Raw genomic sequence first — 24,990 nt, 5'->3', positions numbered from 1 at the left:
TTCCATTACTGTTACTATGCTAAAATAATATTTATATATTTTGAACTAGCAATATAACTAACATCTATACATTCCCCTACTCATAGGTGTATTTTTTTTACGTTTCTGAAATGTTCAAATAAAAATGTACATATTATATGGGGATTTACAATAATCCAACCCCTCCCTCACCTTACAACCCACCCTCCAAAAAAAAAACGTAACTCTATAGCTAAATATTTAAAAATTTATAAAGAATCGGAATCGGTAATAGTATCGTAATCAGAACCTTAAAACAGAGTCAGTAATTGTATTGCAATTGGAAAAAATATTGGAATTGTCCCATCACTACAAAATATAAGATGAAAAGTTCAAATTCCCAATCAAATTTCTGATGTTCATGTTTGAAATCTATTCCTTGTATTGAATGTAGAACATAGCGGACAAATATACTAAAATTGTTTTTTTTTTTTTCTTTTCATTTTAAACTTGTTTGCTCTCTTATTTGTTTTCTTGGTAATTGCAAGTTGTCAAATTCTATTATCCAAGAAATCCTGTTCCTCTTTTGGGAAGTGGGTGGGGAATGTTGAATGAATTCTTTTCCAATTCAGTTACTCTTACATGAATTATTCATAAAGATATTTTTACAACACAGGAATAGTCAATTCCTATAAGTTGACTTTTGCGGTGTCTCTGCTTTCTTATAGAGAATCATAATGTTTGAAATATATTATGTGATGGTACGTATATTCAGCAATCAATGGAAAAGCTAATGGAATCGGAGAACTGTTTGATCACTAACTGATAGTTTCTTTTATATATATATATATATATATATATATATATATATATATATATATATATATGTTCATCTCAAAATATTACGGTTTTATTTATGCTGAATATTTCTCCATGATTATCTGAGTGACTTTGCCTGGCTCCCATGTGTATGTACCTGTTGTCAGTCGTGGCAGCCATCTTGTTCTTTTCATCTTGATCGCATGGGTTCAGAAAAATTTACAGCCACAAATGATGTAGGATATTTATATTATTTTATTTAATTCCACAACAATTAAACCATATCCTCAAATGGGTTTTGTTGTATTTTATTTAATCAACAAGGAAGAGGATAGCATGCTCTTGTTCAATCAGTTCTGACCGGATAGATTCTTAAGTAATTCACAATTTTATTTCTAGTGTAGCCTGCATTGAGGATTGAGCCTTTAACTTCGAGAAGAATATCATTTAGAATTGAATTTTATTTAGTACTTTATCTGTTATATGACAGATTTTAGCGTTTTTAGTGTTGAATCAGTAATGATCAAGTCATTATATACCGGAAGACATTTGTGTCCTTTTCTCATTCTGATCCAGAGAAATTGTCTTCTCCATGGCCCTCGTCTTACTATGCCTGTACCCAAGCATAAGATCTATATTTTTAAATATACTCCAATTTTAAAATGCTTTGAAGATTTATGTACACAACATCTGGCATTCCCAAATAATTACCCATCTCATACTGACCAGGCTAGGTGTTGCTTAACTTCGGTGATATAACAAGATGTGTGAATGTATGCCATATCAAACCCTTATAAAGAGGTTCTAAAATGATAAAAATTTGAAAATAATTTTTTCAAAAATCGGAGGCTAGTCATTTTCAATTATTGGAGTACATACTTCCTCGATAAAATTTTAAGGTATACTGGACCCCTAAATACTTAAAATCTTTCAAAACGATTCTCTTTTTTCATGTTTTCAAAATCACACAAAGAAACAGAGGCATAATTTTGATAGATTTCGTGCATTTAGGAGCCCAGTCTTTTCATATTTTAAAGGTTTTTTAGAAAATAGCATGAATGCCAACAACTGAAAATGACTGCATGCAGTTATATAACGATATTTCTTTATTCAGTCTTTTGCATAATCATTGTCAGATCTTTTAAAGTACATTGGTTTGAAAAGAAAAGGGTAGACAGTGTTACATCGTATGCCCCCCCCCACTTCACATATGGTTGGATCAGTTTGTAGCCCCATCTGACCATAGCTGCTACAGAGAGAACTGAAAATACAGCTTACATGACTGAAGTTATGGGCATAAAAAATGGTTTTGTGGATTTAAATCCCGATTAGAAGATTTGATAACATTGAAATTTACTCAAATTTTTAAATTATGTAATTTTGTGCAGTTTACTTACGGTTTGAATACCATTAAAATTATAACTTAAAAAATATATTTTCATGGATTTATTCTCCAAAATGGACTCTTTTATAAGAAAAATGATAAATATCACATTCCATTATGGCACTCTACATGGGGATCATTCCTACAAGATAGGTTCCAATTTCTTATCGCCTAAAACCTTTGAAAAATACACACATAAATAAGTATAGCTAATACACATTCACACACAATGTTCCTGCTCATCATTTATTTGAAAAACCTATTTCTCAATTTCTTCCTGCTGAAAAAAAAAATAATAAAATGGTAAAAATTCAAGTTGAAGAAGAATGCTTTCCCTGCGACATTTTGTCAGAATTTATTCTGGAGCGTTTTCTAAAAATACCACCTTATTACCTACTTTATCAGCTAGAAAAGAATTTCTCTCTTTGTCAACTGACAAGAAAGAAAAACTCGTGCATCACTTTGTGCAGCCAATAGTAATTTAGCTTTCACTCTGCCGCCTTCCCACTCCAGCATTGTTTAACCAATCACATTCGGTCCTGTCCAGTTTATAGTATAACAATAAAACACTACCAGAAAAGGGAGAACACCTCAACATACAATTTATCTGTCCTGTGGTCCATCAAGATTAATTTGATGCTAAAAAAGCCAGCAACTTTGTGGTCTTTTATTACTGCCAACAAAGAAGATGAAAGAGTTAGTTTTTCTTCGAATTGCTAATAATTTACAGTTTGGGTTCCTGTAAGAATTTTATGTGTACAAGACTTTGTTTTCAGATTCTTTATTTTAAATATATACTAATGATTCACCACTTAGTAAAACCAAAAGCTACAAGAGGATTTTCATTTGGATGATAGAACAGCACTATAAAAGGATTGAGAACTATGATTAATTCACAGGACAATATGACAGATATTTGTTGATATTTGACTTGAAAACGATCATGTTTTAGGGAAATTTTTTCCACAGTTATGTGATCTAACTGTGCTAAGTTCTTGGAAAAGAACTGTGTTCATGGAAGTTCCATTTGATTTTGAATATACAAAGGAAGAAAGTGTTCTTTGCAGTGTTTGAAGCAAAACATGTTCTTGTTTAAATTTTAAGGGGGCAGGGACCAGAGGTTGAAGTTCAGTGCATCTACCAGTCGATTTTGTACTCTCTCAAGGTAAGAAAACGTTATTTGAGCAAATCCTTACCAAATGACACTAAGAAACTTAATTTTGGGTTAAATCTGACTCTTATCCAAGTAGATAATTGCATCAGGTGTCAGGTATTTCTGGAACGATGAAAATGATTCAATCATGTTTCCATGGATTTAGCAATGGATTTGATGGAAGTCTTCCATTTCAAGGTTGGAAATAAAGTTCATTCGAGAGGCTTCCTCTAAGGCAGAAACATTTATTTTAACCGAGGCAAAACGAGGATTAGAATGTTATTTGTTTCCATTTATAATAACTTTTTTGCTTTAGAAAAAAATATTTTGGAGTCCGCAACAACTTTTTGTGAGCTTAATAGGAAAATGATTTGCTGTGTTTAGTTTAAACTACACCAGTTTCTTAGTCTTAAAATTACAGTAGCAGACTTTGGTTACAGTCCACATATTACAATGTAATACAATTGCAAGTGTACAAATCCAAACAAACTTGAGAAAAATAAACCAATTTTTAATAAAATCTATAAAGAATTTTGGTTCTGAAGGAATAAAGTACATGGTAAATTCAATTGTAAAAGTTACACTATTCTAGAGGTTGAAGGTTCAATTCTCAGTGCAATGGTGCCCAAAATACAATTGTGAATTGCTTAGGATTCTACCCAGTCAAGGCTGACGGAACAAGAGCATACTACCCCCGTGTATTATAAAGAGGTCCATTCCAAATTCCATATAGATTGCGGAGTTCGACAGAGAGATTCCAGAGTTTGACAAGATACACCTGAAGGTCAGAGGTTACATTGATGGAAACATTGTGAAAATAACACTGAAGATGAGAACAACAGTCTGAAGAATGCAATTAACACGCTTAAAGAATCACCAATAATTAAGTATATTTTAGTATAAAAAGAGCTTTTTTTTTTTTAATTCTGGAAACCTCTCTCTTATTCCTCTTTCTGTAAACTTTATTGATTTGATAATGTAATAAAGTTTCGATGTAACTTTTCGCTTTATCTTGTGAAACTTATATATAGCATATATATTCTTGCATATTATTTTTGCTTTAAAAGATTATTCCATATTGTAAATGTAATAAAATAAAAATAAAAATTTAATCCAATTTTCAGTAGGCTAAAGTTCATGTCTGTGAAATCTATTTTAAATATATATATATTTCTAATTTAGGTCTGAGAATACTGAATGAAATCTGAGTATATACAATATACGTATGTGTATATAAAATAAATAGACGCTTGCTTACATAAATAGGCAATTTTTGGAATTTGTTTGAAGCTTGTGTCTAGACCGCACCTTCCCAACCCAGCCCTTTAGTATGAGTCTGAACTTTGTCTTTTTTATCGCTTGTTTATATTTGCAGCGTTCTATTAACATTTCTACCAATTTCAAGATTATCAGAAGGACTTCCAGTTCCTGATCTCTGTAGATATGCAAATATTTTAAAGGTCTCGCCTGTTTCATTCTCCGCCCCCAGAGTGACTAGTAAAAACCGTCCGATATCAAATTACAGTAACAGTTGAGCATTGGAGTCAGATTCTTTTATTATAAGCTGCAAGGGATAATTTGAAAGGACATCTAAATGTATTTTGGATGCGGGTAAAAACTATTCCACATTTCGATTTGTTACAAACACAATCGACTCTTTCAGGAGAAAGAGAAATGGAGCTCTTCAACTGCAGGAGATGTGAAAACAAACTGATTTGACGATAATCAGAATAGAGAAGTTTAAATGTGTTTATTTTCAACCAGGATTCAAAAATCAAGCACGTACACGGAAAGCCTATACATTTCTTTTTATCAATTAAAAGCGTGTTTGTCTAAAAAGCTTTTAAAGTTTTTAAAATCTTCAAGCCAATTATAGCAAATGGCTTCTACTGGCTGTATAGAAATACATGTATGTATATAATTTTATTTATACAGACAAATATTACATAGTCGCTACACTGACCATGCTAATATTTCGGACATCTTTTGCAAGAAATCAAAAGTCACTCGTTAGTGTAGCGACTATGTAAGATTTGTCTGTATAAATAAAAATATTTCATTTTGCTCTTTTTTTATTGAGCACTCTTAATAACCTCGTTTTAATTCATGATTTTTATCTCCTAAATATCTTTAACTAGGTGTATAATATATATATATATATATATATATATATATATATATATATATATACTTAGTTATATTTTTTGTGAAAAAAAAAAAAATTTCAGCAAAGTGCTCTATTGTTAGGAAAATATTTTCAAAATAAGAGAATATATTTTTATTTTCAGAAGTTTAGATGAGATAAGCCCTCGGTACCGTCGGTTTCAAACCTGATATTAGGGATCTGTTTTAGGTCCCAATATCAAACTCTCTTCAGCTGACCTATCTTATCTAACCGGAATACTTCTGATATAGAAGTAAAGAGGCTAATTTTGCCATCTTTTTTGCATGTGCTTGTGATATATTTAGATAGCTACATTAAACACTCTCTTTAATAAAGACATTAAAAAATATATAGTGGTTGAAGCAACATAGTGAAAGGTGATGAGAGAAATAGATAGTTAAGAGAAACATGGGTTTTGTTCAGTTAATTTCAAATTAATTAATTAGAACAATTAAAACAAACTTAAAAAAAAAAAAGACTTAACCTAATAACTCAATCCCAATACTAGAATACATTTCATCATCATTTATAGTATATAGGAAAAAGCCAGAGGGAAACGTTGATGAATTCACATTTAGTATAATAATAATAATAATAATAATAATAATAATAATAATAATAATAATAATAAATCTGGCTTATCTTAACACTTTGTTGCAGTTTTATGAAACCTCCAATCGTCAGAATTGTTTTAATATCCCTAAAGTTTTACACGTTTATAAAACCTGTTAAAGATATGATTATACACTTTGTACAATCTCACATTTCATGAAACTGTAATCAATGCTTTATATAAGCCACATTTATTATTATTATTATTATTATTATTATTATTATTATTATCATCCTTTATTTAAAAGGATATTGAGTTCTTTATGCATGAAAAATCTGTTCTCTTGGGGCATCTCTGTTCTGATTTGGAGAAGTTGATTTGAATGTTATATATAATGCTGGAGAAAAAAAGATGTTTTACTTAATGTGAAGCAGGTGCTAGGGTGATTGCAAGAATTAAGAGTGAATGAAGTTCAGAAAACATTTGTCATAACTAACCAACAGAGCGTCGTTATCAATGTTGAGTCTATCAAGGGAAGAGTCTATCGGGCATGAGTATGCAGTGTGATGTGTGGAAGTGAAAGCTGGCCAGTGAGGGTTGGAGACATACGTTGCATGGAGAGAAATGATATGAGAATGATACGATGAGTGTGCAATGTAAGTCACACAGATTTAGTTCTGATGACCTCAGAGGAAGACTAAATGTGTGCGGAACAGAAGACGTTCAACGAATTGATGAGAGTTCTTAGGTTAATAGATGTAGAACCATTGATGTGGCAGGGGAAGACCAAGCAAACCAGGAAGAAGTGATAAAAATGGACTTGAGAAAAATAGCATAAATAAAAACATGACAGGAGATAAGTTAATTTGGAAGTCAATTTCTTGAAACCGTCTAATACATGTCAGCATGAAAAATAAATGTTCAACTGAAGATGATGATGATGATGAATATTTTCAATTTTGCAATCATTTTTTTGTTTTACCCAACTTATCAACAAATTAAAATTTTTATTTTGTGAAAATTCAGTTTTCAACAGATGTTTGAATTTAAAAGATTAAAATTAATCCTAAAATTCAATGAAGTTTTCTATTTATCTTTTTTAATTTAATTTTTTTTTTTTTTTTTTTTGCAGGTAAGTAATTCTGTGATTTTCCTGTGGAATTGGGTAAGATTATTTCTTAATCTATTTAGTTACCTCTTCACAAATCAAGGTTGGTAAACATGCCTATCCAAACATAGAAGACTTATTCTTTGACTCTAGCAAATTATCTGAAGGAGTCCCTAGTGCTAGAGTTTTGTTGTGTTGATGACACGTAATGGTGGTGGTGGTGGTAATAATAGTAGTAGTCATCATAGTTTTGCTGATCTCCTGTTGAAGCTGTCTTTCTTCTTTTGTAAAAGTTATTAATGAGAACACAATTATTTGTGGTTAGACAATTCCTTTGAGGATCTTTTTTTTCCTTTTACAGTAGACATATATAATACACTATGGCGTTATTACCCAATCTATCCAAATAGGGTGAAGCAGCATCAGTCTAAAATAGGACTGTTCTCTTCCATGGTCCAGATAATGAAAGATTTTAACAGCTTATTTGCTACATATAACGAGAGACTTCCTGTCTGCGATGCAACATCCTGAACATGTTACTCTTATTTTCATAGAAGTTCTCACCTTCTGACTTGATGTTGAAAATTCCACGTCCATATTGTTATATGAGTAATTTCTTTTCCATGACACAGTTTTTTCAGGGAGGCTGGTAGAAGTTTTAGGGCTTCATGACTACCGCATTTCAGAATTTTGCTTCTCATACACTAGTTACTTATGTTGAGGCTCAAGCCTAATATACATTTCCAAATTTAATGCATGTAGTTGAAGGGATAAAGATGAATTTGTCCACGCATGGAATATTTTTGCCACATATGAGCTGATACCGACACCAATAGTCTCCCTATTTGATAGTCCAAAAAAAAAAAGTCTCCAATCTAATAGGTCCTGCACTGTCAAACAAGCTCATACCCCTGTCCCATCACCACAATGTTTCATCCCTGTGCTTGTTTGATACTCTAATGGAAAGTGTTCCAACAAACTCGTGCATCCTCAACATAAATACTCCCAACTAATCCAATAAGCAGCAAAATTCCATGCCTTTACTGTAGAGCCCCCCCCCTCCCTCGATGTTGGGACGCCTTCTACCCTAATACATTCTTCTCTCTAATTGCTAGACTTTGGAATTCCTTCCCTATTTTCTGCTTTCCCGGCTATACTAACATGCAGAAATTTAAACGTAATGTGAACAGATCTCGCTGCTGAACTCCCTTCTTAGAATGTCTCTGTGCGTATGGTCTCCAATTCACAGTAGACCCTTATGTTTAAATGGCAATGTTTGTTTAGGGTGAATATGAGTTAAAAAAAAAAAAAAAATGTAAAAGTAACACAAAACACCTCACCATTTGAACATGGCACCTCGACTCCATAGTTTGCACTGTTAACCACTGCATCACTTCCCCTTCAAATTGAAAATTTATAATTTGTTTTGTGACGATTTGTTCATTTACTTATGGGAACATAAGCAAATAAAAGAAAGTGAGATATATCGATTGATAAATAATGTTGCAGACGTTAATGCACAAATACTTATCTATTTATTTTATAGAGAACTAGTTAACAAGAGAGCTAATTAGAACGTTACTGTTAAACTATATCATTTTCCTTACAATGTTTTAAGTAAGAAGACTAAAACTAAGGACTACTAAAGAAACCATTTCTTCTTGCGCTCTCTCAGCACCCCCCCCCCCATCATCACCCTGTCTGGGTGGGGATGTATTGCTATCTCTGTTCAATATCAACTTTGTTACAAATGTACATATGAAATTTATTGAAATAGAAAACAGTTTTTAACAGAAGCAAATGTTAGTTTAGATGTCCATTTTCTTTGGAATTCATTTATTTAAGGCAAGATTTATCGAAACACCACAAATTTGATTACCAAGGCTAAAGAGCGCTTCACTTGCACTTTTTGTAAAATTTGGTTTTTCTATAAAAAAAAAAAGTAAAACTATTCACTGGCTCTGTGTCCAGCTACTCACCACAGAGTCCAACTTCTGTTGACAATATAACTAGGAGGAATTCCAAATGCTTTGATTGAGACAAGGATTTGCACTAAGTTTGGTTTTCTGTCACTGCTAGTTTCTGAATTACTACCCAAGCAACTAATATTTAACATTAAGCAGTAATCAAGCTTTCTGTTTCCTTGGTATGACAGAATGATAAAAAAAGTTTTCAGTGGAAAAGGGATGAATTAAGATCTGGTCATGGATAGGTTAGTTTGGAATTCAATTTCTTAAAGCCGTCCAACACGTGCCAGCATATAAAACAGACATTAAACCGAAAGTGATAATGGGGTGTTCAATATGCTTTTCATGAGCAGCTACACAGTTATAAATGGTGCAGTCAACTTCTAGTTGGCCTTTGGATGACTTCCAGCAGGATATTTTTCTCGGTTTCCATTAATAGTTTATAAGGATTTTATACCTGTGATCTTTTTCTTCTGTAATTGAAATTGATCTAAGTACAATTATGTCATGATCTGGACTTTTTGAGGTCGGCTTGTATGGTTCAATAAAGTTAGGAGTATTGGCTTTGGACCAAAAAAAATATCCTTGGATGTGTGGACCATTGCTCTATCTTGTTCCCATGTGCATTGATATCCTCTTATCACATTGTTCATGTTGTAGTAAGTAGTGCACGTGTAGATGCTGATCTGAACCAGAATTTCTGTGGTTCATTTTCTTAAAAGGCAAACCACATATCTTCACTAAAACCTGCGAATTACCTTTAATTTAATCAACGTCATTCCCAAAGTCACTGAACACGTTGCAAGAAATAATTAAACATTTGTAAACAACAGAACAAAGCCGTTTTAGAATTTTTGAGATGAGGGTGGATAATTTGCATTGAGTTTCCACGACACATCAAAAGAAATAGTATTAATCAATTTAGTGACCTTGTCCAATTATGTTCCATGATTTCTTGTTTCATTTCATTTTTTCACATTATTTTGATAAAAATATTGCTTTTAAAAATAATGAGAATATTACTAAACTGTTTATTTTTTCAAATCAATATTGATTTCATTATTTTTTTCAAATATTTTTTAAATACACCAAATTGTTTGTTTAATCAATCTGAAAACTATGCCAATGTGTGTTTTTTACTAAAAATTGTGTAAACAAACACATTTATTAAAAAAAAATCAGTTTACGAATATTTTTATTTATTATATTTAAAGACAATGTTAAAATGAAATAAACAAGAAATTGTGAAACGTAATCGGGCGGAATCACTAAATTTATTAAGACCATCTATTTCTTATGACATGTTATGACATAAAAAAGCTATGGCTCGAATAAGTTAATATGCATAATTCTCGTAAGTTTAAGTATGGATTCACATTTTTGATCAAGTTTTGTGGAAATCTAATTTTGTGTGTGTGATCTTACTTACAAATGGACCAATGACGAAAGTGCACTTAATCTAACACAAGGAGCTTTAGAGATGCTAGATGTGTCATTAGTAGGGCTATTACAGAATATTTTTATCATTGTTTTGACTCTCGAGTATATATCTGACACAGTTAATCAATTGAGAATCACTTCATTCTATCTAAAAACATTAGACTGATATATACTTGCAAATAATGCAAAGAATATTCTCTTGTCATAGCCCTAGTAATAAGTGATAAAAATTAACAGAATAATTACACTAATTATAAAAATACAAAAAAACTTATAAGCTCCAAATCCATTGGTTAAAATCTGGTATAAAGAGTCTTTGGAATGTTAGATGAAGTCCAATAAGGATTATATTGCTTTAACAACCCTCCCCCCAACACCCTCAAAACATATGTGTGAGATCCTTTGTGTAATTTTGTCCTCAAATAATAAAATGTAAATTTGAGTCACTAACAAATATATGCTCCTTCCAGTTGTATGTTTTTGCAAGGCTGTGAGGATTATAGAATTGTGGAAGAACTTCATTCAGTACAAAGTTAAAGCAAAATAAATTGGCTTTGACTATCAAACAAATTTCCAACGCTATTAATAAAGTTTACGCATAATGGTAATGTTTTAAGCTCTATTTACATGCTTCTTGTCATGCTTAGTAGTCCACTGAGAACTTAAAAATTTACATTTAAATATTTCATTCAGTTACTACGTATTTGTTTATTATGCTAAAAACGATTGTGTTTCAAACATTTGATTACAAACTCCAATTTCAAAATAGAAATCAGTTACACACATATACTAGCATGACATGAGTCCCAGCATTTTCTGGGAAATTGAGGAAACCAAGAATCTTTTGATCCTATCCCTGAACCTCATATTTATATTTAAATTGTTTACTTTCTATAAGTAGTAATTATCAATTTAATCTACTGGAGTAAACTGTTCTTTGGGGCAATTAAAGGAACCTGAAGAAGACCTGAGAGCATGGCAGCCGAAGCGTTGTGAATATAACAGTCAAGAGAAGGAGAAAACCTGGAAATAACGTGAATAACAAGAATATATTTTCTCAGAATTTTTTTTTTTTTTTTTTTTTTTTTTTTTTTTTCAAGCAATTTAGTGTAGCATAAATCTTGGAACAAAAAGTAGAAAAAATGTTTCTTTGTTTTTGTCATTTGTTTTTGTAATTATTATTTTTGGTTTTGTGAACCGTTGTATAATCCGTGTAAGCATTTTTGGTGCACTACATAATCAATGAAAACGTTTGCAGTGATTTCTGGCACATTTCATATGGACATTTTGAACAGACTTGCAAGGCGTCTCCTAATCTTCAAATGCTGTGTTTCTTTTGTGTTTCTTAGTAATTGCAATCTTTCTGTTAATAACAACAGATTAGAACAAGAAATGCGTCCCCTTCCTCCTCTTCTCTTGTAAGCTGCACAATACCCGTGATACTTCATTGCAAACCTCAGGGACTGAACTTTCTTATCAAACTGATCACCTTATTAAATAGTCTACCAGCTGAACAATTTCTCAAGAGATCAGATTTTTTCGATTTTTTTTTCTTTTCTCTTTTTCTTTATTTTCTTTTCACGTTTTTCCTTTTCTTTTTTTCTTTCTTTCCATTTTTCTTTTTGTCATTCCTTAATAAGATGTGTTAAAAATTTCAGTACTAGTCAAGATGAGGAAATGAGTCTGAACATAATGTTGAAAATTCTTCATTCTCAAAATATATTATTTATATTTTACCAGCAGGGAGACCCAACGTTGTTCAGAATTGAATGAAGATCAACAAATTTTCCACCCTCCCATACTTTTATTGTAATTGAAATTGGTGAAATCGCCCATTTTTCAATCAAATCGATTGATTACCTGCTCTAGTTAGGAAGTTTTTCATGCCCATCTACAGTGACTTAGTCCACAATACACAGTCTATATTGCACTGTAGAGAAGCTATGGTCTATTTAATAAAATTATCTGCAAATAATGGCTTCACTTAGTTTAGAATGCAAAACTTAATTATGGTTCGATTGTGCTCTCGACAGAAACACTTATTTCGAACGCGCTTCTGTCGTATCAAAGAACCAACTGTTGATTTTATGAAATTATTTTACAGAATCGCTTGATATGAATAGAAAGGATTTGCTTAGCATCGGCAAATTCCAAAACAAACAGAACATTTTTTAAAAATACTTTTGTTTTTACACCCAAAACCTCTTTATTCCAAATGTAGTGTAATACTACCAATAATTTTTAACACATATTTATTTCTATTGTTAGTATTATTAGCAGTAGCGATTGCAGTATTATAATTTAGGATTTTCTAAGGATTCATGCAAAATTTGGTGCAATTCTAACCAATATATAATTTACTTGATTTATTAGTAGAAATAGTAGTAGTAGAAATTTTACACCATAACATACCACATAGTCATCATATAAAATTTGCTGTGATTCTATACAATTGTTTATTACTTTTAATATTACTATTAGCAATTGTATTGTCAACGATGTTTTGTGCCAAATTGGGTTAAATTTGGGAGTAGTTTTGGAGCCTATAAATGGCAGACAATACTCAATTATATTACATGGATAGAATTGTCGATATTTCTGAGATGGTGTTACTATTTAAATTCTCATGCTGCAATCATAGCAAAAAAAACAAAAAACGAAATGAGATAAAGTGTATCAATAATAGCTATTACTAATGTAGATTTAGTATCGGTCTGTCTAAAGTCGATATTATAGTATTTTTCAATGCGCGATTATGAAGGTATAGTATCTGTTCTGTGGTCATGATCCCATCTTCTCAAAGATTACTTTCCCCTTTTTGTAGAAGGTTGTGTATGTTCTGCTGTTATGAGACTATCCTCCCAAGCATTATCTCTTATGTTCGTCATATAAACTAGCAAAGATATGCTACAAGAGAGCATATTTTTCTAGTAGGAATAATGTTAATATGCACCATAATTCATACAACATAATGTATTTAGGCCTTGTGTCTTTATAGGGGATCCTCTTTCACATAATTTTTTTTATGTTTGAAGTGATTTATAACAGTGTTTTTTTTTAATTTTTATTTTATTTTAAATGTCTGTTTTGAAACCCAGCACTTTGGCTTGAGATTGCTCTCTCCACGTGCACCTGTATCACACAAATCTTTCTTTTAGTGATTCATACTAACCCAACAGTGTTGTTTTGTTTCTTTGCCTTTTTTCAAATGTCCATTTTGCAATCCAGAACTGACCTTAGCACATTCTTTTCTTGCCATCAGTGTTGATTCCATCAGCTGACTCTAACTTTAGTCTGAGACTATGAAAGCACTCAATGAAGTGATATAGAAGCCATGAATAGAGACTACTTTCCAGTAGCCGTCACCACCACCGCCACCACAAGGGAAAAACAAAAAGTCCGGTTAAAACGAATGTCCGCATTTCTCCATTGTAAATGTATCTCTAGACTGTTGATCCTTTGACATCTAGAAATATTTACGCAGAATTACCCCCCATCCGCAATACATTTTTGAACTGGGCCTACAGCCAGAAAATCCAATGGAAAACTGGAATAGATACAGCCATGTGGAGAAATTTGAGATCCAACTAGTCACATTTGAGACTTTTCTGCAATGTTAAGCAATTAATACATATGTATGAAACTAAACGTTGCCTTTTAAAAGGATATACCTATTTTGTATCGACAAATTACATATTATATAAGTATATTCATTTACAAGCATAGAAAAACCCTACAAAGATCAGTCACATAAAAATTATCATCCATTTATATAATTTTTCTTTGTAAAACATGGGTATCCTGAAAAATACCACATCTTTTTCCTTCTCTCATATATATTTTCAAGATAAGTAGAAATCTTGTCGTTTTAGTGTATTATATGAATTCTTGAAATATTCAAAAGAAATCTATTTTCACACTTGAGAAAGAAGAAAAAACACATGAAATTGATTTTTATTAGCATGTCAGATGGGGTCAATTGTACTTTTACTTCATCGTTTAAAATATTGTCTTACATCAATGAGAAACATTCTATGAAATATCACTTCTGATATTGTTTTACAAAGATTACATAGATAAATTCTGTATTAAATGTTAATCATCTATGTTACTAGAACATAGCAAAATCCCCCAAAAAAAACATGAGAGTTCAGCACAAGTCTAAATTCTATTTACAAATAGGACAGCTGAACATTGCCTTATTATAACCTGACTACTCAGAATCTTATTGCAAGCAATGGTTGAAATAAAGCATAAATACTTAGTGCTTCATACCAAATTTGGAATTTTATCCAATCATTTTGAAATTCATAATTGTTTAGTGTTTCAATATCAAAAAATAGCAGTATTGTCATTTGTATACTCCTATGACATTGCAACGATGAGAGAAAGTTGTTTAGGAAAAATGTTAGTTTTTACTAACAATGGGACGATTCTAATATTTTTCCTGATTTGGATATAAATACTGATTTAAATTCATTTAAAATATCTAAATATTTAGTTATGAAGTTATTCTTTTTTAATTGGATATATACGGCATAATCATGTTGATGCACCGGTTCTTGTTAGATCACCAAAGTTAAGCGATGTTGAGTCTGGCCAATACTAAAATGGGTGACGATTTCGTAATGCCAGGTGCTGTATGTGCTCAGAGCCTGGAAAGGGATGGGCGCTGCCAGGCTATTCTTGCTCAAGACATGCTACATGAAATAATGCAGTGCCCCTATGCATCTGGAGGATTAAGGGGCACGTTTTTATTTTTGGATAAACATAAAACCATATAATATATTTTTGCAAATGTAAAAACACACTTGTGTATATATATATATATAGTAATTTATAAAACATATATGGCGATTAAGCTACACTGAATATTCCGCGTTTCATTCACTCTAAGACTCTTCAGGCTTATGCGCGAATTCTGTGATTGTTTATCGTTTTTATATGCTCCTCTTCTATTGAGATTTCAGTTAGCCAATCAGCTTTCTAGTATCCACCGTGCCCTTCCTATCAGCCAATGGGCATGCATTTATCGGACAAAGGCCTATTTGGCCTCTGGTTGACCAGTTCCTTTGTGTGTGCTCTATTTAGTTTCTTGATCTGTTTTAAAACTAGGTTAGTGTTTTTTTTTTAATGTTAGTTTATATATAAATATACATATGTGTACATACATATATGCACATATATATACATATATATATGCATGCATATATGTGTGATCGTTTATGTATATTCATGTTTATCTAATTTATTTATTTGTTTGTTTTCTATTGTTTTTGTTAGTTTTAAAACTATTTTGTATCGCTATCCTAGAGTAAATTTTATCTTGTGAACACAGTTGTTTGCTATTTCTCTTCTACAGTTTAATAGATGTTGGGGTTCTGTAAAGTACAGGATAGCACATTTTTGGTTGGTTTATTATTATTGTTATTATTATTGTTGCTAGTGTTAGTTTTATTTTTGTCATGGTGTCTACTTTTTTTATTTATTTTGTTGTTGTTTTCATTGTTTTATTTAATATTTTGTTATTATGTGCTTTAATTATCATCCCTAAATTTTCGTAACAACTGTAGGATAACTTTAAGGTATTTTTATTGAAAATTTTGTGTAAGGGGTTGGTTGCGGGAAAGTGTTTTCCAATAAGATTTAGAAATTTCTTGCCAAGTTTTGTTTTTAACATTTGATTGTATGGGGCCGTATACCAAATTATAGTTCTTTTTCTTCTATTTTTAATTTTATTATAGCTATTGGTGTTTTGTTGCTTATATTTGATATCGATATTTTTGTATCCACTATTTTTTAGGGCTGTTTCGTAGATATTGGTTGACCTGTTAAATGCATTTTCATTGCTTGAGTTATTACTGAGTCTACTTACGATCGAGTTAGGAATCTGTTTTATAATTGATGGATTTAGGGTTTACATATATTGGAGTAGCGTTATCTTTTAAGTAGGGTTCATATGTGTTTTTATCTAAATTTAACGTGACGTCCAGGAAGGTTGTTATCTTTATGTTAGCTGATACGTCTGCTTTTAGGCCTAATTTTTTCATTTCCTTGTGTATGATTTTCTTAAAGTTATCTCCTTTGACTTTGTTGGAGTTTTTTTTATTATAGCTAGGCCATCATCTCTATATAAGCTAATATCCGTAGTATCAAATATGCTTGTGAGGGTATATAGAATGAATAATCCCACAAGATCTGATGCCTCTGCAGAATCCCTGGCACTCATCGCCAAATCAAACAAATTTTTCATTTTAGTTTTTATCCATTGGTTATTGTTATTTATTAGAACTGATTTTCTACATTTTTTAATGATGTTGATTTCTACCGAGGATATATCAGTGTATGCCTCGGCAAATTCTAGAGCAATGTTAAAAAGTTCTTCGGATATCGAGGGATAAAAGTCTATGATGTCAAACTGTATAAACGTACATTTATCTTTGTTTTCTATATTTTTAAACCAGGTGATTGCTTCGGCAGTATTTGCCCACTGGTTTAATTCTAGGTCTTGTTTGATTTGTTTGTTTACTCTAGAAAGTATTGTTTTGCTAATTCTACCTATTTCTGGTTTAGTTGGGTTTATCAGGCGAGTGCTGGGATTATTATTAAAGTCCCATTTGTGGTCTTTAAGCAGAATGTATGCCTCTCTAGGTTTCAATTTGCCAACTTCATTACTAATTTTTAATTTATCGGTAATTTGTTTACTTTCAGTATTTATTATATCTATGTAGTCGCATTCGTTTGTGTCTAGTTTTTTGTATTTTTTTGTAATGTTTTCTGTGATTAGTTTGTTATATTCTTGCTTATCTATTTTATAAAGATTTTATTAGAGTTGTTTATGTTTCTAACGATTTTGTGTAGTTCCCATTGGAAATTGTTAGGTTGATTGTGGAATTCTAAGTTTTTAATTACGTTTAAAAGGTCATTTTCAAAGTTTATCAAAAGGTCTACTAAATTAAGTAGTTATATATATATATATATATATATATATATATATATATATATATATATAACTTTTGTGTGTATTTTACTGATAGTTAGGGATTAATAAATATTTATCATTAGTAGCAGCAATGGAACATTAAGTTTTAAACAAAACGATAAAAAGAATTGTTTTTTGGTATCAGAAAATAAGCACAAAAATTTGATACCAATTCTAATATTCGAAAAAATTCTGATTAATCAGTATCACACTAGTTTTTACATCAAACACATTCGTTGGGAAATCCATCTAAAGTTAGATTTTTGCCATTGGTTACTCACATTTTTGAGAAAAAAATTAAGCATAGTATTAGAACAGATACTACACTTTGAACTTAGCTAAAAAAAAGTCAAGCATTCTAATCTTTTTTTTCTTATTTTGATTCAAGAAATAATTCACTAGATAATTCAATTGACCAATCTTTTTGATTAAAATCTTTGCATTATCATCACCCTCTGCCTGAGAAACTGCTTATCAAAGTTTTAAAACCCATTAAACATGCAGAGGAACAGCCTGAATCTGTTTGGCTTGAAAGCAAATTCAACGCGGCTGGCAGTGGTTTTCAAGAGCTGAACTAATAGAAGCACGATGGTAAAACTGTTTATGCAATTAGTTGGATGAAGATGTTTTGCATTAACAGATCGTTTTTGAAAAAGTGACAGAAGAAATTGTATTCAAGCTTCGCTTACGAAAAGAGGAATTCAAAGCTCAAAAATAAAGTGTGCAAGTATATTGGAATTTAGCTGTCAAATGCACTTGTATATATTTTCACATATTATCTTTGCTATAGAATATCTGTCTATACACACACACTCACACACTAATATATATATATATATATATATATATATATATATATATATATATATATATATGACCGTAATCTTCGAAATGAGAAGAAACAGCAGAACATGTCAGTTATATGAACGATGTAAGTTGTCCAAAAATGGTCTTTTTATAAGATTTTTAAGGTAAACATCTGATGAGTATGTGATTAAATAGAGAGCAATAACATAATTATGCAGACTTGTTAGTCGCAATATGAAACAATATTGTAATGGATACCTTTTGAAAAGTAATAAAATGAGAAAATTTGATATTTGGAGCTTAGAAAATAAAAGTATATTATATATGTTCTGGAACCCAATATAAAATCATTCATTGAGCTTGGATTTTTTAAAAAAAATTTTCATTATAAAAAAATTTTATTTATGAGAAAGATTTTAAATCCATTATGATTGGTATATACAAACCGAGTACGTTTCAAGTAAATGATTACCCTATATTTATATATATATATATATATATATATATATATATATTCAAGCAAACGTTATTAAATGCAATGGAGACACTTTGCTTTATGATTCTTTTTGATTTTCCGTATAATCTATTTTATATCAAAATCGGAAATATTAATAAAGGTTCCATAATTGTCACTGTCACAAGCGCTTTCGATTCGTCCACAAATCATCTTCAGGTGTAAAAGTGCAAAGGAGCGAAAATGGAACTTGAAAAGTGAAAAATAAAATATACATTAAACCGCGTTAGGTGATGGTAAGTTAAAATATATAGAATCGATGAGAAGTCGATTAAAATGTAAGTCGATTAAAAATTCGAGTATTAAAATCAGCAAGTTCGTGAGCACCGTTGGCAAAGTCTGTCCATTATGCACTACGCAAGACATTTTAACACATTGCTGCTTTTTTCGAATGCAATATTATTTATAGTAGGGTAATGAGTTCTAATGTATGATGCTTCAATAATTTTTAATTTTTTAATATTTTCACGTTGTATAATTTTTGTGTTGTCGACTAGGACCTTTCTAAGATTGGAGGGGGACAGTTATCAGATGTTGATGGCCTAGTTTTAATCTGGATGTGCTTAGATATGTCTGCTTATATGTATTACAATTTTTTATACATATATATATATTATATAATAATGATTTGTTTGTATATATATATAGAAAATATTTTTTAAGTATATATTAGTGTCGTTTGGTGTATGAGAGTTTTATCATTCTGGAAATGCTGTTTCTGAGAAGAAACTATCTTATATCGTCAGATCAACTCTTCGGCACTGTCTCATAATCAAAGACTGATGAAATGCTATAAATAAATACTTTATATTAGCTCAACTAATTTATTATATATGCTATAAATATATTTTGTATTTACTTGAAAGCTCAATATATTAATCGAGATAAGTAGTACTTATAAAAAAAATTACTTGAGGAATGTAAGTAACACAAAATGCTTTTCATTCCTGGCTTTCAGTCAGAGTAATGTCGATTTACTTGCTTACAATTAATTAAAAGTCCAATATTTAGAGAAAACTCAGATCTTTTGTTTACTCAATTAATTTTCTAATCTGCCTTATTCCAGAAATTTTTATTCTTTTTAACTTTGTTTTGTCGACAATGTTTCTTTATAAAACATTTGATAATGGTGAAATAGGGTGTAACTAAGTAAACAATTTAACATATAAACTTGTCGGAATTTTAAAGTCAGACTCAAATAATATATTTGATATATTGATACAATATTAAAATAAAAAAATGATTGATTTAATCATGGTATTATCTATGAAAACGCACATACACCCCCAATTTTTTTTTTTGTGAAATATTGTCAGAAATTGACTGCAGGGTTTACTTAATTCTCTAATCTGCCTTATTCCAAAACTTTTTATTCTTGTTAACTTTGTTGGTTTTGTTATGCAACAAAACTTATCAAATGCTACAAGATTGATTTTGTGTTAAAATCAACCAGTGAAATATTAGGTTGGTGCAAAAATAATGTCGTTTTTTTATCATACATATATATATATATATATACACACAGCAAAAAACATTATTTTTGCACCAACCTAATATTTACATAGTTGAGATGATTTTCCATGATATTGAATTTTTGTAAACAACTTCTAATTCCCTACACCAATTTTTACGATGATAGTTGTGTAAATGGTATGATGATGTATGGACATAAAACCTGGCCAGTGAAGGTTGAAGATAGATATTGCATGGAAAAATGATATGAGACTGATACAATAGATGTGCAATGTAAGCTTTAAAAGTAAACTTAGATCGGATGACCTCAGAGGAAGAGTATATATAAACTAGTTGAGATAACAGGGATAGTTTGTAGGGGTAGCTAAAGGAAAAACGTGAGGAATTAAAAAGAATTTATGAAGAGGAGGGATCTTCATAAGCTACCGATGTAGCTATCAAGTGAAATGCCAGAAAGATTTAGTATTAAACGATTTAAAGAAATTAATTGAATTTGGACATGCGCAGAAAGAAGTAAAAATATATATGAACATTTTTCATTTCAACTTGCTGATATATGTTTGGACATGTTGATTAGAGACAGATTAGTTTGGAAGTCAATTTGTTAAAGCCGTTCAACACATGCCAGAATGTAAAAAAGCACATTAAACTGAAAATTATGTGATAGTTGTCATTTGCTGCCTTGCGTAGATAGTACTTGCACTAGTATTATTAGTTAAACTTGGTTGTCATTCTATCCACTAAAACTTGCATCAAAAGTATATTTTTTTGTAAATAATAATGGGTGTGACTTTTTGTACGAAACCAACCGACGATCGTTTACATTTAAAGATGAAAACAAATGCATGGTTGTAAATGAGAAAGAGATACGTGTTTCGCTGCTGGTTAGAATTTCAAATTTGTTGGCAAGAGTTTCAAAACATTCAATCTGTTCTTGGTTTTTATGAAATACAATGAAAAGCGCAAAGGTTTTTTTGGTAAACTGCTAATATTTGTTTATCCTGAGAAACCATATGTTGAAGAGTCGGCCTAATGTGGGTATATTACAGATGGTGCGCTTGTTTTTTTTTGTTTTTTTGTTTTTTACCTCCCTACCCTTATTGTTTTGCCGATTTGTTTACAACGACAGAATTCAACAAAAGGTCAGTTTTTAATGTGGAGAAAATTCAACTCCTTCAAAAAAAAAAAAAGGAACTTTGGCATAATATAAAAATTTTTATAGTCGAGAAGGATTTCTCCCTCATTGATAATGGAATAGATACTATAGCTTGATCCTAATCTGAAGCAGTACTGTCCTTTATAAACGAAAGGGTTTGGGTATGACCTTTTTTTTTATATGGAAGTCACCATTTATCAAGGGGCCTGGAAGCCACTCGGGGATAAGGGTTATTGCGTGTACAGTAATCAATACGATAGTAATCGTTAGTATTGGAGATTTGATAAAGTGTCTTACTTAAGGGGGCGGTTCATCAGGATTTGTTTATGTTGGACTTGAAGATATCCACGTTGAAGTCAGGTGGGAAACAGGCAGACAGAAGATAGTTCCACTGGCGTGTACTTCTAAGAAAGAAGCTTTGTTCATGGAATCTACATTTTGGTGTTGGCACAGTTAAAGAGTGGGGAAAATTTTTGACAGTGGTTTCAGCTAGATGGGTGTTTATCGTGACAGATTGGCGAGGGGGGACCAGGGATTGGAGCTCAGACGAGCACTTGCCATGGAAGCAACGATAAAACAAAGACAGGTTCGCAACGTCTCTTCTGTGAGAGGGAGGTCGCAGGGAAGAGAAAAGGGCATCCCCCACGAAGCCACGTAGTCAATTTTTGTATTCTGTCAAGGCAGGATATGTTATTTTAGCAACTGCTGTCCATATGTGGCAGCAGTACTCCATCCTGGAACGTACTTGGCTTTTATATAGATAGAGAATTGCATCAGCAGTGAGATATCTTCTGGAGCAGTAGAAGGATCTTACCATTTTTCCAGCGACCTTGGCAACAGACTTGATGTATGTGTTCCATTTCAGGTTAGGAGTAAAGGTCAATCCCAGAAGCTTATCAAAACATGGAGCCTCCTCTAGACGAGAGCCATCCATTTCAATTGATGCCAGAGTGTTGATAGGAGTTTGGTTTTAGATGCATTAAAAGTAACCAGCCACCTCTTCCTCCGTGTACTCAAGATCAGAGGAGAGAGAATCAGAGAGAGCTTTGTCATTTACGGCCTTAGATGTGTTGCCATAGATAGTTGTGTCATCAGCATAGATGTCAATGAATGATTTAAGTATGTGTTTTAGGAGATCATTGATGTAGATCAGGAAGAGAGTTGGGCCCAGGATGGACTCCAGCATTAATACTGAGCGCCTCTGATTTCTGCTCATCAACCACTACTCTTCTGAGCCTATCAGAGAGAAATGAGTTAATGATTGCGAAAACATTTCCAGTTATACCGTAGCTGGAAATCTTGTGAAGTAGGCCCTTATACCATACCTTATCGAAGGCCTTTGATATGTCAAGAGCAATTGCCCTAGAAAGGAAGCCTTTGTTGAGAGATTCACTAATCCTATGAGATATAACCATTAGCACATCTGCTGTAGATCTAGCAGAACGGAAACCATATTGCATGTCACTAAGAAGGTTATTTTTGCTGAGGTGATTGACTACTTCTCTATTTAATATGGATTCTAGCAACTTTCTCATGAAACACAGGAAACTTTTGGTCTGTACTGAGAGGGAGATGACTTATCACCTGAATTCTTAAATACAGGGGAAACTGATGAGGTCTTCCAGGGAGTCGGAAAGCACTTCTCCTTAAGGTAAGCAGCTTTGTAAGTATGGTGGCAAGTTCTGGTTGAAGCTTTTTCAACACTATAATTGGAATGGCATCAGGGCCAGTTGCTTTACTGGAATCAAGGTTCTTGATTAGCTTGGTGACCTCACGCACAGATATTTGTATGTTACATAGCATGTTGTCTGTTATAGGAGGAAATATGGGAAGTTGATGGCCTTCATCGCAAAGGGTAGAATTAACTACAAAGTTCTTGGCAAATAGTCTGGCCTTGTTTGATGCTGACGAGATGACCTCAGGTCCATTGATGATGGTTGGGATAGAACACACGCTTCTGTTCAGGATTCTGTTTGCTATTTGCCAAAACTGGTGGGAACCATGCCGCTGCTCAGCTACTTTGGATTTAATGGACTGAGCATATAATTCCCTTGCATTTTTTATTACTCTTTTAGTGGTTGCTGGCAGTCCTGAAAGCAGCTTTAGGCTCCGAGCATCTATTACGTTGGTAGCTATGGCAAAAGTGATTTCTGTGCGCGATGGGGAAAACCATGGCTGGCTGTTAGGTTTTTGTTGGAATTTTGGATGGTATGAATCGGTCTATGCTTACAATTAACCATTCGGTCACCTTAAAGTGGATTTGATAGTGAGGTCTTAGTTTGATAGACACCCTTTCAAGGCGATACTGCTTATATCAGTAGTGAAAACATAAACAAATATTTATCACAGTTTTTTTTTTTTTCATTTTCATATATACACACACTAGCATGGGAGAGGGGCGCCTGGTCTTGCCATGTCATAAACTATATTTTTTTAATGTATGCAGATTTCATATTTATTTATTGTACTAGCAGTTCTGCCCGGCTTTACCCAGGCCCTATGTACTGTTCATAACTTTATGTGCACACGTATATATATATATATATTAAAAAGTTTGACTCATGTCCAGGTAACCTACATCTAAAATTTCAAGTGTTCAGACTCAAAATAAGCGGAGGAGTTTGGTAGAGTCTTCAAAAGTCCACTCTTGCAACTTTGACCTCTTGACAGCTAATGCCCAAAACTGATTAAAAACCTTGCTGCATGTCTAAATACCCTTTATGTAAAATTTCAAATATTTAGACCCAAAATTCACTGAATAGTTTGCTAGAAACTGCAAAGGTCAAATCTTTTGAACTTTGACCCTTTGGCAGCCAAACTTTCGGCCAAAAACCGATTAAAAAGCTTGCCCTATGTCTAAATACACTTTATGTAAAATTTCAAATGTTTAGACCAAAAATTGGCTGAGTAATTTGGTAGAGACCATAGAGGTCAATTGCTTTAAAATTTGGACTCCAATTTTAACCTCTTAACATTTATTGTTTTGGGTTCACATCAAATTAAAGTTTGATCCATGTCCAACTAACCTACATCTAAAATTTCAAGTGTTTAAACCCAAAATTGGCAGAGGTGTTTGGTAGAGTTTTCAAATCGTTGAAGCATGACCCCTTGACAGCCAAATTTCTGGCCAAAAACCGATTCAAATGTTTTTCCCAAATCTCAAATATTGAGACTGTAAACTGAAAATTGACAGAGTAGTTTGGTAGAGAAATGTACATACACACAGAGACAATTCAACTTTTATAGATATATAGATTATTTATCTATTGAATATTTTCTATAGTAATGATTTCAAAAGTTAAAAAATGACTTGGGTGCTATCAGCTAGAATCGAAACCAAAACATTGAGTTCTCCACCCACATCTCCTACCGATGTAGCTATCGAGAGAAATGTCAGAAAGATTTAATATTAAACGACTTGAAGAAAGGAATTGTATTTGGGCATGCACAGAAAGAAGTAAAAATATGTCGGCAAGTTGAAATGAACATTTTGCATTTCAACTTGCCAATAT

At 32.0% G+C, this 24,990-nt stretch overlaps 1 protein-coding gene and 1 long non-coding RNA gene across 3 annotated transcripts in view; one reads left to right on the top strand and one right to left on the bottom strand.

Moving 5' to 3' along the window:
- LOC145279589 (uncharacterized) overlaps positions 1 to 24,990 on the bottom strand; it is a 511,586-nt gene that overhangs the window by 245,758 nt on the left and 240,838 nt on the right. The window lies entirely within an intron of this gene.
- The window catches only part of LOC145279588 (uncharacterized), a 495,739-nt gene that overhangs the window by 407,512 nt on the left and 63,237 nt on the right, over positions 1 to 24,990 (top strand). Inside the window, exon 4 of one of the 2 annotated variants that reach the window (XM_080130752.1) lies at positions 7,164 to 11,314. The exons of the other annotated variant lie outside the window; for it this stretch is intronic. Coding sequence (XP_079986878.1) covers positions 7,164 to 7,171 — 8 coding nt within the window. The 3' untranslated portion in view covers positions 7,172 to 11,314. Of the gene's footprint in view, positions 1 to 7,163; positions 11,315 to 24,990 lie in introns of those variants that run through there. 2 annotated transcript variants of the gene reach the window in all.

Source organism: Euprymna scolopes, chromosome 7 (genome assembly GCF_053919585.1).
Source record: "Euprymna scolopes isolate OS-2025 chromosome 7, ASM5391958v1, whole genome shotgun sequence".
Classification (NCBI taxonomy): domain Eukaryota; kingdom Metazoa; phylum Mollusca; class Cephalopoda; order Sepiida; family Sepiolidae; genus Euprymna; species Euprymna scolopes.
This window is presented reverse-complemented; position numbering and strand designations above follow the sequence as displayed.